The sequence below is a fragment of the Amblyomma americanum genome, chromosome 1, assembly GCF_052857255.1.
Source record: "Amblyomma americanum isolate KBUSLIRL-KWMA chromosome 1, ASM5285725v1, whole genome shotgun sequence".
NCBI lineage: Eukaryota > Metazoa > Arthropoda > Arachnida > Ixodida > Ixodidae > Amblyomma > Amblyomma americanum.
Window position 1 is genome coordinate 344,914,356 of NC_135497.1, and position 17,760 is coordinate 344,932,115.

Genomic DNA, 17,760 nt, shown 5'->3' on the forward strand with positions numbered 1-17,760 from the left:
AGCCCAAGCACACGGAATGTGAGGGGGAAAATGCTGTGCCAAAATTTAAGCAAAGCCTTTCAGTCGTTTGCTTATCACAGTTTTAATCAAGAGACCGAATTCTTGGTTACGCTCAAAGCATTGCATCCCTCATCTTTAAACATTAATTGCCCATTGAGATGAAACAGCGTTCCAAGAGAAAGTACACGTCACGGCTGCAGTGGAGATGTCACATGTGCGCTTTCTGGCTTGTAACTACAACATAATATTAGCCCATCAGACAAGCTTAATTATTAATAAACCCACTAGTGGAGATGTCACATGTACTACACTTGTGCGCTTTCTGGCTTGTAACTACATAATATTAGCCCATCAGACAAGCTTAATTATTCCCCTTTAGTGTCCCTTTAAGTAAACCAGTGTTATTTCCACGTACCCCTAATCATGCAATGCGCAGACGTTCATGTACAGCAATAATCACAAAAATTCTTGCAATTGCTAGTCAAGAAAAGCTTTAAGAATTCCCGACTTACTCCTAGTGTATAACCAGTGCATGCCTAGCTGGCTCAACATCTAGCGACGATAGTACAAATCAAATGTCACCGCACAAATCCATTCGCTGCAATTACTGCTGAAACTAGCAAGCACAGCTACTGCAATAAAACCACATTTAAGAACAAATTAAAAACAAAGGAACAGTCGAAATGGTATCCAGCCTTACAGCTCATCACGCATAGGAAAAAAAAGTAGTACTGACAAAACAAGCTTTTATACGGTATCAGTTAGGCCCTACATATTCATTTCGATCTGTTTTGGGACTGCCATCCACATCGGCAAGAAGATAGGCGGCGAAAAATTCTCAGCGAAACTACATGTCAAACGTTATGAGGCTAAAAAGGGGGTGGCCGCAAGACTGCAAGCTTCAAAATCACGAGAAATTGCAAAAGAAAGAACAGAATTCAAGTTAGCAAGAAAGTTCCCGTCACGAAAGCATCAAGAAAAAGCCCTAGCCAGAATTTGATTGAACCCACGCAAAAATTGCAATAACCATCTCTAATCTTGGTGCTTCAACCAATGCACTGCATTGCTGCGAGAAAAAACAAAGCACTGCATGTCATTCAGAACAGGGCCAGGAATGAGAGCCATCAAAGCATATTCACGGAAAGCATATAAATTGCACTAATACTTTTAGGACCTGCTGCATTGAATGATGATAAAAACACTGCAATGTAAAAATCAATTGCATCAAAAGAGCATCAATCACGTTAGCAGCAATGGCACGCCAGCGAGGGGAAAAAGTGATCTGGTCACAGATGGTAGAGCAGTGGCCCAGGAAGGGTACGTATCACCTGATTGTGCTATTTTGCGAGGGTTCCTTGCGAAGGAGAAGAGTGAATGGCACCCCCTAGAACATAAAGACGGGAAAATGTGAATGCAAACTGCATCAAAACGAGAAGAGCAAAGTGCTTGCCATGAAGAAGAGCATCCAATGGAGTTCATCAGGTCCCATTAACAACCCACCCCATCCACTAGAGTATATTCCTGCCCCCTTACCACTCATCGCACAAACCACGACCTAGGCTAAGCATCGCCTTCATGTACCCCGACATCCACATACAATGCCTTTTGCTCATTACGTCACAAAGCACGCTTAATTGGAAGCCTTCAAATTCTCAAAGCATAGTAGCACCACCCAACATCGCACGCATCATGTTCATCGTGGATAAGCCTCAACTCCCACTTACTTTGACGGCCGATGCCTGATATGCAAAACTGTTCCCACCCCCCGTCAGCGGTACACAACACACAAGCACACACCATGTTGCAGCACAGAGAAAAAAAAGCACTTCTCACACAAGTTTATTCCACAGAGTACAAAAATGGGGACAGGATCAAAAGGGGGGAAAATAAGAAACCCCAATGGCCTTTATAGTAACACAGTGGCAGAGAAATAATGCATGATGGCGCAGAGAGACTATGAACTGTACAATAAAATTGAACAATGGCCCAAAATAGGGAAGGGAAGGCAAAACACTGTGTTGCCTTAGGAGAGTTACTTAGCGATTGGTGAACTGTGTAAAAGAAAATGAAATGCCTGATGTGTTTAGTGCTCACGATTCCTGTCCACAGTCACACTTCCGCCGCCCCTAGACAACGTGAAAGGAAAGGAAGCCACAATTATTTGCCCTGCGAAGAACAGCATGTCGGAATGTGTCTGCTCCTGTGGTGCCCGCTATGTGCCTGCCTGCTCTCTTGCGCCCACTGCTGTGTTTGTTTTCGACAGCGAGAGAAGTGAAATCAAATGAGGCCATTGGAGGTGTGCACTAAGGAATTATGGTGAACAGCACAATCCAGCAGTAGACCTTGAGTGCAAAAATTTCTCAAAGCCCATATGTATATTTTTTTTGTTCCTTTTTCTCCTGAAGGGCCTGCTTTCTGCAACTCCCCAGTGAACACTCCCCCAGCATGATCAAGATCATCAACGGGACCAAGGGCAAGTAGGCAAGAGGGTAGTAGTAGTAGTAGATCAACTGCTAGGGCAGACAGCTCAAAATCTGCAAGAGACACGAGGGGGGAGAAAAAAAGACAACACAACACACAAGGTGGCCTGAGTGATTGCCCTTTGCACACATGGCATTCAAGGAGAAAAAGAAAAAAAAAGGAAAAATAGCCTCAACTCACCTTCGCCCCAACATGCCACCCTGTTTCATGACGCTACATTAAAGTGACTCCTCAACCGTACTGCGTTCCTCCAGCATGCACCAATAATTGAGCTGAACTACAGGCACTAAAATCATGCGCAGCAGCTCAAATTGCCTAACACAGCACTCAGTCTCAGCAGCTCTCATGACAAGCCACAAAGTGCAAAAACCCCATGTTGTCAAGGGCAAGAAAACATCTCCATACCTAACTGATATGAATAGCACAAATTGTAAATAATGGGGTTTAACGTACAAAATCAACACAGTGGTTAATCGGCACACCATAGTGGAGGGCTGCAGATTAGTTTAGACCACCCAGGGTTCTGTAACCGCACTTTCCTTGCCATTCAAGCCACCTAGCAAATGCAGAGCTATCAATCCTATCTCAATGCATTACAATGGTTATTCCCATAAACATTATATGACTTATGAACTACATACAGAAAGTTCGCAAGTCATGGAATAAGTGATTAAAATTGCAACTAATTACAGATGAGCCCTCTTGCAGTGAGTCAGAAGCTCAGGCTGCACTACACAAGGCACCCTGCAGAGCTGCCGAGGCTCGAGTGTGCAGTGGTTGCATACAAGAGTATTGGAGGGGCGCACTCACCATCGCCAATTAGGCAGCTACTGGGGCGCACCCCCATAGCTGGGATAGCTGTATCCCGGGTACTGCGCGGTGGCGGCAGCAGCTCCCCCAGGAGGCGCCCCATATGAGGGCTGTGCGGCAGGCGGTGCCCCTGCAGGGGGCCCTTGCTGCCCAGAATAGGGGTAGCCCTGTGCAGGAGGAGGAGCACCGGCACCGCTCGGCTGCCCTGGAGCTGCACCCGCTGCCTGGCCCGGCTGCTGCTGCCCACCAGGACCAGCACTGCCCGGAGTGAACGCACCCTGCTGGCCCTGAAAACAACCCCCCTGTCAAGTTACTTTGCAAGAACAGTGCGCCCCTGCCCACGCCCTGATAGACAAGTCATGGGATATTCCAGCACACCTGAGAGGAAGAGGGTCTTAAAATCAAGCGTGTTATCGCAATCCAATATTGTTTTTGGTCACAAAATTTTGGCTAGTTGCACGTAGGGACAGTGTGCACTGCTAGTGGTGCAGCCATCAGAGTGGGGGCACAAAACGGCCACGCCAGCCTTGCTCACAGCAGCTGTTTTCCGGCCAACAAGCTCACAACCTCTTGGTATTTGTGCTTTCCGGGTATTCGTATTTATTTGGGCATAGCATGGATGCTACTTCACCTGCTATTACCTTAAATGTTGGCTGCAACAACGAGACAAAGGATCCAGCCTGCGCGTTAGTGTCAATTTTCATTGCAACTTGCCTGCAATGTCACTAAGGAAGATCTAGAGTAACAGTCTGTAGCATATTAAATGTGTCCTGGTTGCGGCTGTCTGAGCAGAGTTCTTGTTTTCGTCGAAGTGAGTAAAACTTTACATATGCTTACGGATGGTAGGCATTCGAACATCCTTGGGACACCGCCGGGACAAAGTTTGTGCTGCTGACAATGGACTATCCATCCAAATAATATACGTGGGATAAAATACTTCTCAATGACAAAGCATGCCTGGAGTCTAAGCTAAATCCAACACTTTCCCGTCGTGGTATTGCCCGCTTCTGTATTTTGCATTGCTCAGTCTCTCTCAGCAGACAGAATAGCAAGGCTTTTTCCCCAAGTACCTCTGCAACCTGTCGTGCAGCAAGTCTTCGGCATCGCAGGTTAGTGCGTCACATGCACTGGACTTGTTTGTGAATGAAGGCATGAGAATGGCTGCAGCACACCGCCGGCATCACATCCTCCCTGTAGTATCGCAGCTGCACAGACGCTCGCTCATGTTGTTGCCCCGAGAGGACTCCCAGCACCGATTTGTGGAAGACACGGTCGACATATGAAGCCCTCCGAAGCATTACGGAGAAAGTTTCACGACTATGCAAGCATTGAAGGACTATTATTTTATTAAAAAAGTCGCAGTGATGCTGTGCGCAGATTCCAAGTATGTTATTAAATTTTATGTACCGTATTTACACGATTGTAAGTTGACGCGAATGTAGGTCGACCCCCCAATCGCATGTCCGAAAAAAAACACCGGAGGAGCGCTTCAAAAACGAAAATTTATTGCATAGATGGGCTATTCATCCTCGCTTGAGTCATCTTCAGTGGTACTGCTGTCGTCGTCGTCGTCGCCGCCGCTGCGATCCCACAGCACATCGTCCTCCATGCAAAGCCCGCACTTCCTAAATGACCGCATCACGACATCGCGTGGAACGGCCGCCCAAGCGGAAATCACCCACCCGCACACAGCCGCCAGGGAGGCTCTCCTCACGCGCCCCGTTGGCGTAACTTCCCGCCCTTCTACCGCCAGCCACTCGTACTCACGCCGGAGCAAGTCCTTGAATGGCTTGTTAATGCCAACGTCTATCGGCTGCAGCTGCCCCGTCAGACCACCGGGAATCACCAGCATATCTGTATCTTTTTTCGGAGCTCTGCTTCACTTTCGCGGTAAGCTGGCCGCGAAATGAGTCCAGCACGAGGAGGTTCGGATTGCGATTTTTTAGGGATGCCCCTGGCCTCAAAAGCCACACCCAACGGTACCAATCAATAACTAAGTCGTCCGTTTTAAAGCCTTTTTCGTTAACTCGCACAATCACACCTTTCGGGAATATTTCCTTCGGCATATTTTTTCTTTTTAAGACGATGTACGGTCGGAGCTTTGTGCCATCTGCCAAGCATGATAGCATAACAGTGAACCGAAGTTTCTCGTTTCCTGTCGTGAGAAGCTTCACCTCGCGAGGTCCCCTCACGCTCACTGTTGTGTTGCTCTTCATGTCGAAGTAGACGGGAGTCTGGTCCGCATTGCCGATTTGGCCGAGCAGGTATCGCCGCGAGTCGCGGAGCTTAAGGTAGTGCCTATGGAAGGCGAGAACTTTCTCCTCATAAGCAGCAGGCAGCTTCTGGCATACACTAGTACGCCGACGAAGAGAGAAGCCAGCCCTCTTCATAAATTTCAAAGCCCAAGCCCTGCTGGTTTTGAAGTTTGTTCAGAGTATTTCAGCTTCCGCAGCAAAGACCCGGCCTTGTTGCGTGATCATTTCGTATGTCACTGGAAGGGACCGATCATGTATTTCGGTGACATACGCTGCAAGCTTGACCTCCAGCTCCAGAAAGCGTCCAGACTTCGGCCCGCGGAAACCTCTTCGCTTGGAGTCGCAATAGAAAATTTTGTCCCACTGCTTCCCGCCACTCCCGCACCAACCGTTCATAAACGTCGAACTTGCGGCCCACCGCGCAGTTGTTGGTTTCTTCGGCGTAAATGATGGCCTCCCTCTTGAACGCTGCATTGAATGAGCGCCGAATGTTTTTCGAACCTGGAGAGCTCATGGCGAAGCACGCGGCCGGCAGTCGAGTCAAAAGCACCAACTCCAAGCACCACCAAACAAAGAGTGATCGGTGTCGGGGTGTCGGCTCTTCCAGCAAACATCGGCATTCCCCAGAAGCGCCGCTGTAACGTATTGCGCAACCAACTGAAAAAGCGGCTCTTCCATCAGCTAGCGACACTCCCGGGTGCTGGCGCAGATTCCGCGATTGCAACAGCGGGACAGCGGCCCCTCCCGCAAGTGAAATGAAATGAAATTGGTTTTGGGGGAAAGGAAGTGGCGCAGTATTTGTCTCAAATATCAGCGGAAACCCAGTTGTAAGGGAAGAGATAAAAGTGAAAGAAGAAAGGAAGAACGAGGTGCCGTAGTGAAGGGCTCCCGAATAATTTCGACCACCTGGGGATCTTTAACCTGCTGTGCTGACATCGCACAGCACACGGGCGCCTTTGCGTTTCGCTTCCATCGAAACGCTGCCGTCGCGGCCGGGTTCGAACCCGGGTATCCTGTTCAGTAGCACTGAACCATCGCGGTGGGCAACGGTGTGCGCAGTAAAAATAAAAAATGAACAATCCTGGCCAAAAAGCCCACGGAATACCTGAATGCTACGCTTGGAGCCGTAGAGCAAACAAAAACTTCTAACATCGCAGTAGCGTCCCTGATATTGTTTTTCTTGCTTTTATTGGCAGTTCAAGGTTTCATTTCGATTTTAAGTCGACCCCCCCATTTCAGAATTTTAAATTTCAAAAAAAGGGTAGACTTACAATCGTGTAAATACGGTAACACAAGTCATTGTGTTACATAAAGTTATGCGAAGTTTTGTCACGAGCGTCTTAAAAAATCGTCTTGAAGAGAACTTGCTAAATGCATGCCATTGGCTTTCCAGATGTCACGGATTGCTATCAGTAGAAATGACACCACGCATGTCATACAGTGAAAGCTCGTTAATTCGACCCCCGTTAATTCGGACAATCAGATAATTCGACCTGCACGCATGGTCCCTACAATTATATATAGGAGTCTATGGGGGCAAAACTCTCGTTAATTCGGACAAATTTTACCGCCCATCGGTTAATTCGACCTAGTTCCACGGCCCGCCAAGAGCGGCACTACTGTAAAGTTGGAAAAAAAGAATGTAGCGCAGGCCATCCGTACGGTCATCGTCATCAGCAGTGCGAGAGAGGGCGAGGGAAGCAAGGTTAGCAGTGGCCGAAGCGCCCGGTGTCTTTCTTTGTGCTTCGTTGCCTCTTGCAGTTGTGCTCAGTCGTGTTAACCCTATGTTCAGCAAGTCTCGTTTTGGCGTGTGTCGTCGTTGCCCCGTGTTTCTTGCTGCTACGATCGCGGTTATTGAACCCTAACACGCCTTTTCTGGATATTGCGTGCTTTGCCAGCGTGTTTACTGTGCTGTTTTCGAGTGCGTAGCGCGCCTCGCCATCGCGTCCTGCTCCGATGGCGACACCGGCAAAGCGGCCGAAGTACAACCAGGCGAAGGACCTAGCCACGAAAGTGGAAATATTGAAGGTGCTGAAGGATGGTGTTTCACGCTTTGACGTGATGGTCAAGTATGATGTATGATCGGAAAGGCTCAGAAGCCGAGGTGCTTCAAGAACGTGCGGCGCCTTCCGGCTGAATACCAAGCCAACACGAAGGCTTGGATGACGTCCAGCATATTTCAGTCCTGGCTTCATCAAATGGATCGGCGTTTTCGAGCTGAGAAACGGAAGGTCCTCATGGTTGTGGACAATTGCAGTGCTCACTGCAAGGTGTCGGGCCTGGAATGGATTAAGCTTGTGTTCCTCCCGCCGAATACAACCACAGCCCTTCAGCCCATGGACCAGGGCATAATCCAGCATATAAAATGCAAGTACAGAAAGCATGTATTGCAGCGCATGCTTCTCTGTATGGAAGCTGGGAAGAAGTACGACCTTACGCTCCTCAGCGCTCTGAACATTCTGGCGCACGAATGGGCCAACACGCCTACAGCAGTTATTGCGAACTGCTTTCGGCACAGCGGTTTTGTGCAACCGAACTGCGGTGTGGGGGAACTGCCGACAGAAGCAGCTGACGCAACCACAGAAGACGACAGCTGTATCGACAGCGTTTTGCCTCCTGCCGTGCGGCTCGCGGATTACGTGTCCACCGATGATGGTGTCGCCATTGCCGGTCAGCTGACCGAGGACGAAATCATGCAAGAAGTGACAGGCACCGACAACGACGATTCGTCGGAAGATGACGATTGTGAGCACCTGCCCCAAACGCCGAAGCTCACGGTGAAAGAAGCCGCAGAAGCCTTGTTCGTGCCGGAAGACTTCTGTGAACAAATTCCGGATGGTTCGCGTGCCGCGGAGCATCTGGCAGCTGTTAGAGCTATTGTAGCAGCTCAAATTCGCCCGAAAAAGCAGACGACGATAACAAACTTCTTTGCCAAATAAAGGTATGTCATGCTGGGGCAAATTTCATGTTTTTTGTGGTTCATTCGATATTTCGGCATTCGGTTAATTCGACAATTTTTCGCGGTCCCGTCAGTGTCGAATTAACGAGCTTTTACTGTATAACTTCAGTTCAAAGGTCTAAACCTGCCACCGTAGAAAATACATGTTGCCTTGAGATTTTAAGACTAGCTTCAATAATAAATTTCATGCCTAGGACCCGTTCCCCTCAATGAGCAAAGGTGACCCCCTCGTCTATACTCGTTCTTAAAGAAAAGTTAGCTCAGAATACAACTTCACACCCCTGCCTGCATTCTTTATTATGCTTCATAACCACAGAGCAAGGAACAGAACATAACACGCAGGGGCACAAGGCAGCACTTTCTCGCAGAATGAAATCAGTGTGCACACAGCTCAAAGCCACAAAAGTGTAAAGACCCAGTCAAGAATCAAGTGCGAAGACGCGAGCATAAGAGGAAGCTAGCACAGGTCAGATAGTGACAGGCAGGTGCCCCTTTCCAACACCCTACGCGGGGTGACAATGGGCACGCAGCGTGTACACCTAGCAGGAGTTCATGGAGAAGTCTCTTTTAAAGACCTGCACTTGGGGATCTCAGTTCTCACACTCCACAAATAAGTCAGCTCTGCATGCAGGCTAACTCCCCAATTTCCAAAGGCCATTTTTGCAGGACATCAACAAAGCTTCAATGAGTGCAATATAGTTCAATGCATTCTCTCTTTTTCATGTAATGGCCTTGTGTGTTCAAAATACACAATTTTAAAATGCTTATTGTGCCATTCAACCTTTTTTTTGTTAGCTAGAAGTACATCTGAATTTTTTCACCGAAAATTACTAGATTAGAATTTGCTTCGAACCAAAAAACCATTATTCGCACATGCCTAGAAGGAAGGTTTGTATTTTAGTCCATTACAAAACAGTACCAGAGACATTTCTGCACCAACATAACTTGATTCAAGGCAACTGCCAATCTTTTGTTGGGAAGGGAGTAACATATAGGCAATAATTTGTTGCCCTGCCATGAATCTGTCACCAGATAACCTGGAGCAGGGATTAAAACGGGGCATTATTGTGGCCTTAACCAGGATTGAATGCAGGGAAGAAAAACAGCATCCCTGATTCTGCCCAGCCTGGAAGGCGTGGAACACAAAAGCAAGTGGAACTCAACCTCGGTATTCTTCAATTTAACAGCTGAACACATGTGGTTCAGTCCATCACTTCATCTGCATGAGAATTAAGTTTTTCTTTCTGCCCTTCAATAAAGATACAGCACAATCTCGATCGGGAATCAGTTAAACGGAATTCTCGCTTAAACCTTATGCATGTCATGCAACTGCAAAAACAATGAATGTTTGTGCACACTCTGGTCATAACAGTGAGCACAAGAGAACACTAAAAAATAGCTCAAATTGCTCCCAATGAATAATAAAATTCAAAGAACCATGAAAGAATGGTGCATCGCACGTTATTCATTATAGAAAAAAATTCCAATGCACACCCTGTTTTAACATTCCAGATAAAAAAGAATGCAATTATCTCACTGACTGAACTAGAATCAGAACACACTGCTCCTATTGAAATTACCTAATTCTAACACACTTAGCTGCTTTTCCGGAGCCTCGTTGACTGCTGCGAGAGGTGCGAATGCATCTGGAACACTCCACGCAGCTATTCCTTTTTTTTTTTTGGTGCTTCTGGTGAGTGCGAGGTAAAGGCATGAATCAAGCCTCAATGCTTGCTACACCACCGATAACTTGCACAATGCAGCAAAGCCTGCCACCTTCCATCCGAGCTAGTGCGCTTCTCGCTGGGAGGCTAGACATACCGTACAAACGTGTGCAAGGGACACAACCTGTTTTCCTTAAATATTTTTAAAAGATTTGTATAAGGGACGCACCTAAACTTCCCATGACCCACGCGGGAATAGCGTTCAAAATGCACGCGCCGTGGCCTCCGCAATCAGCTCCAGCTATGAGCAGTGGTGCGCTGTATCGCAGAGGCCACGCACATGCACAGGGGCTTCCAGGTGCCACCCACGCATGGCATCCGAGGCTGCGGGTCATTATCAACTTTTTCCTCCGATGCAACCTACTGCTATCCATATAAGCACCAGCATCACCAGCTGGAGCTGGTGATACTGAACACAAGCTGCAAAAAGCGTGCTTTCCGAGGAAAGCCGTGCAAGTTTACCTAACTGGAAGGAGAGCTGCTCTGCTATGTGACGGAAATGCGCAACAACGGCTGCGCATTGACAACACACATGCTGCGCGACTTCTTGTGGGATGAACATGATGCACCAGAGCACAGCACCAGCTCGGAGTCTGAAGACTCCACGAGTGACGACTAAATGCAAATAAATGCTGCATATTCCCCGATTGGCGTGTTTTTACTTTAAAAAAAATTTCCCACATTGCGTGTATGGACCACCACCGCAAAAATTGGCTCTCGAATCTGGAAAAAAAGTGCGGCCCTTACACGTGATTATACGGTATCCGTATTGTGGCTAACCATGTACAATACACAAAGAAAAATTTGACGGGTTTGTTACAAATATTAGAGCATATTGTGATATAGACAATGATGCATAATGTCTGTGTTCGTAATGAGACTGGACCGTACAAGTTTTAAATATTTGCACACCCCTAGTTACATTTTTAAAAAGCAATATCAGCACACTGAGAATTTCGCTGCTGGGTTCATGAACATTTCTTTACCTCAAGGTTCATTAGTTATCAAGTCTGAAATGAGCAATCCGGTTTGTGCTCCCATTCTCCAATGGGTGTTGCAACATGCAATGGAGAGAGCTCCTCACCTGCTGGTTCTGGTTTCCTCTCGTCTGCTGCTCAATCATATCAGCCTCCCGGAACATCCCCAAGGAACGGTAGTATTCTATCCATGCTTGGCTATAGTCTGGCTGTGCACCTACAACCCCACAGTACATGGTGGTCACAAGAGGTTGCATGTACAATACATATCCACACTACTGTAGAAAAGGAAAACTGCATACCTACTATAACACTGCCATGCTGCACTTCAGTAATGTGCTATCAGTTCACATGCTTCCACTGAATCCAAATGCTGCTAGGCTGCCACAGCAGACCATAAGATTTAAATGAGTGCCACTAAACCAGTGTGCCCTTCGATTCCTCCACAATTTTCTGCACTCTGACGAGTCTTCACAGTGCTGGAATGACAAATGAATGGCCCCAGTGACTTACCCGCAGGTGCACCTGCCTGTGGGGGCTGCTGCTGCTGCTGTTGCTGCTGCTGTGGGGCTGCCTGGTTGGGCATGGCAGAGGTGGCACCGGCCTGCGGAGGTTGTGGTGTCTGCGGTGGCTGGCCTCCCTGCTGCCCATAGTACTGGGCATAGTATGCTGCCCACGCAGCAGCATTCGCATCAGCAGCGGCCTTAGCTGCAACACACGAAATTCGCAAATGTGTGAAACGAAACATTTGTCTGATCACTTCACTGCACCAGTTTCGATGTGCAGCTGTTTCCACACATACTGCACTCCACTAAAGATTACCACCCTTAGGACGAATCGGACTGGGCACATAGCCGACGAATATGTATTGATGAGACAAATGCTAAGGAGAGCATACCAAGGGTTAACCTCATAGTGTGAATTTATGCAATAGCTGCTCACTGCAAGGCTGACCACGTTCTTCATTGTTGGCTCTGGCAAGTTTCGAAATAATGCAAGCATGAAGTGTACAGACATCAATAGGACCTGCAGTGTTCTCAGGTCCACAGAGCCCCACACAACGAAAAATACAACAGGCTACTGCAAGTGTCAGCTCTGGCTTTACATGAGTTCAGCCCACCCAGGCAGCCACAATACAACTTAACTCTTTGGATTAAGGCAAGTACCAATCGGTGGCCCTTTGGGAAGGGAGCAACATAGAGCCAATACTCTGTTGCCCTGCCATGAATCTGTCACCAGATAAGCTGGAGCAGGGATTAAAACAGGGCATTATTGTGGCCTTAACCAGGATTGAATGCAGGGAAGAAAACTGCATCCCTGATTCTGCCCAGCCTGGAAGGCACGGAGGTGAAGTACGCAACAGCAAACCCACCTCAAAATGACAAAATCGCAACACCTGAACACATCTGGTTAAGTTCATCACTTCATCTGCAACACTATTACAGTAGCCGACGGGTAATTCAGACTTGCAGGATATTTCGGACTTCAATGAAGCACAGTCAGTCGCCTACGGGCCAAAATCTGCCTTCTTATCGGCTTTTCGCCGGCGCAAAGGGCACCATCTTTTATTTTTTTTAATAAAATCAGTTATGAAATTGTCAAAAAACATGTAATATTGTCATTTATTTTAAAGTAAAACAAATCCTGGTGCACTTTTGTAATGTGTTATGCAGGTATTTTAGAGGAAGCATAAATTTTCTGCGGGTAACTTGCTGAAATGTATGCCTTATACCCCTGTCACACGGACACTGTAAAGGTACTTTGTGAACTAATGCTCCATTACTCTAAGGACGAACGCGCGCTGCCACACGGACGCGCCAAAGGACACCTAGCTCAAAGGAGCTTCGAAACAAGGCAGCTCGAGTTCGTCCTTTGAGGCTTCAAGGGAGTACTCTCTCTCCCAGCGAGTTAACAGCATAAATAAATTCACTTCATAAGATTAGTGGTGTTTTAAAATATAAGATCATTTGTTTTGTGGCAGTCTCGCCACGCCATACTCTCGTTCCAGATATACGAGCGAGTTGGGCTCAGTGTGGCCAGCACTGTGATGTTGTGCTCTATATTTGGAAAATCATGTCATTATTGCAGTTAAAATTGCGTTGCTTTAACATAAAACGGTTATAAAACTAATTAACTAAAAAAACGTGACATTTATGTACTTACATGTGCAGTGAGGTTTGCAATTTAAATAACGCTTTTCGCCGATGAGGGCGCTAAAAACTTCTTGCGAAGGTGGTTCCGCGACCGTGTAGCACGGACGAACTCCCTTGAAGTAGTGCTCCTTTGGGAGCGTAAAGGAGCATTAGTTCAAAGTGCCTTTAGAGTGCCCGTGTGACAGGGGTATTAGTTTCTCATGACATCAAGGAATGTAATAAGGGTAATACCATAGTCCTGCTTATCATCGAAGCTGTGTTGTGGGGTTCTGAAGTCGCACGGTCCACTTTTTTATGTTTCCTATGGTAAAATAACCCGCTTACTACAATGCCCCCATGCGGCATTATCGGTTATAACAATGAAGTCTGCCTCCTGAGTGCTCATACCAAAAGGTAGTGCAATGCGAAATCCTTGAAAAAAAAAATTCCAGCTGCTGCACTGTCCCCACTGCGCACTGATACAATAGAACCTGTTTTTTGGCCTTCGCAATGCCAGCCACCCGCGCCTCACTCCCACTGCCATTCCACCCCTCTGAACACAAATGGGCACCGCCCATAGCTCTATGGCACGCCACCCTCCGAAACACGAATGTACCTCGCCAACAGTGCTGATCTGCTCGCTCGCCCCTCATTCTGCACAGTTCTGCCAACGGATTTGGTTGTTCATGTTAGTTGATTGTATAGCTGGCCACGTGGTTTACCTGGCCACCATCGGCAACCGAAACTATGCACGCTCTCGATATTCTGCGGCATGCTGTGACATCCGAGACTGTACGTGAGAACACTACAGCCCAGTTTTTCAGCTTCGAAAATTCTCTGCTGGCCGACCTCGCGGAGAAGATTCGGAAGGACATACGCGAGTTCTTTCCACGCAAATAAATGTTTTGTGAGCGTCTCATAGTTTCGGGACGGATTTCGCACGTTTTTTGGCGATGCGAAATTTCGGGTGATATGAATATTTTCGCCTTCCCTCTAGATTCTTATCACCGAGATTCTACTGTAGTCACTTTTCTACCCCAACTGGAGGATACCAAAAGATATAGGCTAGCCTGGCTGGCTACACTTACGCTTGGTGCCAGCCTCACCCATACTACCTTTGTTGGCGCGGCAGGCAGCACTGACTGCCAAATGGCCAGTGCCTTGTTTAGAAGAAAAACCTGCATGCTGTACATTTTAACAAAAGCTGTACCTAACCTACGAACACTTGCAATCTCAGATGCACTCAATACACAGTGAAAATCATCAGCAGGGCCACAGTGGTTCCAACAACATAGCAGAATGGTGACAGGCACAGCAATACTTACAGGGGTCATTGGGGGGTGCACTTTGGTTCTGCCAGTGTTGATAGGCATTGCCCCAGCCCTGCGGTGCATAGGGCTGGTTCGGAGGCGGTGGCTGTTGGCTACAAGCAAAACAGACAATGAGCCAGGGTCAACAACACTCAGGCTGCTGACATGTGCAAAACATGCTACACGTGCAAGTTCTCAGTAGAGCAACCACAGGACAGCTATCAATGTGCGACTGCAGTCCCGTAACACACTTGTTCTGGTAAACACAATCCAACATAAACAAAACTCACTACGGTTGTGGATACTGTGTTGGGTAGTTTGGAGGACCCTGCCCGTTGGCTGCCCCTGGAGGAGGCTGTATAGAAAAAAATATCGCACCAAACAATTTAAAAATCAATACGATGCAAATATTTTTGCAGAATAGCACTGCTCCTTCAGAATAACACCGCACATAAACTGCCTGAAGTACCGCAAACTCATAGCAAACATATTATATTGCAGCACAGATCTCAAGTCAAGCTGCATGACACTCCCACTGTTTAGCCCCTTACTGTTGAATCCCTTCCAATTGCTCCATACACAGTGAAAGCTCGTTAATTCACAACTCGTTAATTCGAAATTTTGGATAATTCGAGATAGTCATCGTGGTCCGGTCTGCAGTGCATAGAAGTCTATGCGCATAACAGCTCGTTAATTCGCTTAAAAATTGGCGCCTTTGTTTTCCACTTTAGGAGAACATTGAACAAACTCTAATGAAGCTACAGAAAAACTAATTGCACACAAAATTTCATTGCTCTATAGCACTTTTTTTCTTCGAATAGCATCTCCCCTTAACGAGCTTTTTCTGTAGAGCCTTTTACACAATCAGTGCACTACACACACTGCTAGCAGCACGGATACTCATGGCACAATGGCTGGCAGCAGCATGCGCATGGGCAGGTTGTGAGGCCCTTTACCAAGCCGGGTTGTCAAGGCACTGAACATATATGCACATGGCCGCAGTCCGTGCAACGGTCTCCTGCCACATGGTGAACAATGAAGGCAAAGGTCAGCGGTCTTGGTCATGTCGCAACATCACTCCGCTCAACACAACTGGAATTAGAATCACTCTCTTATCAACGAAGTTCCCGCTTGTAGACCACATGGAGCTACAATTCTGTGTCAGCATTTGTACGCGGTGGAACAGAGCGGCAACGACAGTTGAATCACGTGCCAGTTGGCTGGCGACATTGGTTTCATCTGCAGCCCCATACATGAGTGCTCACAGGCTAAAGCAGATTCAAAAATTTTTCTCTAAGAAACAGTTTCTTAGAGACTACCTCTGCTTGTTAACTAATTTGAGACCCCAGAAACAAAAACTGGTTCACAGTGAGCAATAAAACTTCAAGCCTTGCACTTCCCATGAAAAGGCATCGACCAACCAAACACTGTTTGGTTAGTTATAAGCAGGTCCAGCAGTATTCATTTATAGTTATGCAAGAAACATTGCTAACTCGAGTTTTGGGACCCACTACAAATCTTGGTCTACCGTATTTACACACATAATTTGCACCCTCGCGTAATTTGTGCACCCTTAAGGGGGGACACTGGTCTTTGGCAGCAAAAAAGGACCCAAAAAATTTTTCAAAAATGACATTTTTGGAGCCTATAGCCAGTATTCTTCAACTGAACCAGTTTTCTCCAGGAAATCGATATTTTGACCATAATATTAAATTTAGATCACTGTGTGGGCTCAATTTGTTCAGGAGCAGGCGATTTAACACCATGAAAATTTTGGACACCTGGCTGACTTAGTACGTCAATATCTCAATGTTGTTTGCTATTGGAAGGTGAAGGCACAATGCATGCAATAATCGAAGCACAATTGTTCAATCACACTTCAAGAATTTATAGCTTTCCAATGTTTATCGATGCAGGATAGTCACACTTTGAATGCTGCTATTCTAAGTGCTGTAAAAATTACTAATGAGGGTAAAACAGAAAAGCTGGTTTGATTATTGCACTCCTCACTCACCATACCATGTAGCCATTGGTTAAAAATTTTTTATTGGGCCCTTTTTTGTACTGAGGTACTAATAAATTAATAATTAAAATTAATCATTTTAGAAACTAGTGGATTTATTAAAAACAATTTTATATTTAATATCAGTATAAAAAACTGAGCAAAGTGATACAGTTTAATTAGGATTGGACTAAAACTAAGGAAAATAGGTCTAAAACCAGTGTCCCCCCCTTAACTGATCACCTGGGTTAATAAAAAAAACTTTTACTCGCATATTTTACGCACCGTGCTGCGCTAGACCACCATCCTGCACGGGGGCTCTACCCTATGGCTCTACCCAGTTGCATTCGGCTATTCCGCATTTGTTCGGAAGGCTTTTTGGATCTTTTGAGCACTGGGCATTCATGGTCATGTCGAGGGCCGCTGTTACAATCGCAGCGGCACCAGCGGCATCGCCACTCAGAACGGCCGGCAGCACTTCCGGGGAGGATTGGCAGCCGATAGAAGAGCAGACACCGCTGTTTGCCGATTGGTGTGACGACTGCTGGCTACACTCTCCTTGGTGGCTCTGACGGCTTGTGTTTGGTTGTTCGGTCGTGTCTTGCAATGGGATATCACAACTATATGGCAAGTTTCAACCACCTCATTACGGCGTGGAGCGGCGAAGCCAGCGAGAATAATCGCATGTGCACAAGTTTGCCCATAGACAATCGTTGCGTCGGCAAACTCACCTGGCTATTCTGGCTGGCTTTGCCACTCCACACCGTGATAAGGCGCTGACAAGCAGTTTGGTCGACGCTCACTAGGTACTGTTAAAGAAATGGCCGGGTGTAGATTTTGTGTGTGGTGTGACAAATGATTTATTGATTTGCGGCTGCTTTCCCGAACGAAGTTACGAAAGCAAACTTACGGAATCCGGAGCTACTGAACAATTGGCTGGGCTGCAAGAGACGATGCTGTTTTAGCGTGTTATTGAGCTTCGTTCAGGGGGCGGCCAGCTTGGGGTGCGGGTCCGGGTGCTGACGTATACGCAGCAACATACACTAGTATACCTATATTGCGCGTTATGACCTTTGAGTTTTTTTAAGTCGCGCTTGCGGAATCCCTGCG

The 17,760-nt window shown here is 46.9% G+C and overlaps 1 protein-coding gene across 3 annotated transcripts in view; it reads right to left on the minus strand.

The window, feature by feature from the left end:
* Positions 1-1,801: 1,801 nt before the first annotated feature.
* Positions 1,802-17,760, minus strand: part of Psi (P-element somatic inhibitor) — a 49,342-nt gene continuing 33,383 nt past the window's right edge. For 2 of the 3 annotated variants that reach the window (XM_077649969.1, XM_077649971.1), the window contains 6 exons: positions 14,939-15,003; positions 14,664-14,761; positions 11,720-11,914; positions 11,314-11,423; positions 3,292-3,578; positions 1,802-2,534 (listed from right to left, as the gene is read on the minus strand). In XM_077649969.1, coding sequence (XP_077506095.1) covers positions 3,309-3,578; positions 11,314-11,423; positions 11,720-11,914; positions 14,664-14,761; positions 14,939-15,003 — 738 coding nt within the window. In that variant the 3' untranslated portion in view covers positions 1,802-2,534; positions 3,292-3,308. The remainder of the gene's footprint in view (positions 2,535-3,291; positions 3,579-11,313; positions 11,424-11,719; positions 11,915-14,663; positions 14,762-14,938; positions 15,004-17,760) is intronic. The other variant, XM_077649970.1, reaches the window with a different exon arrangement.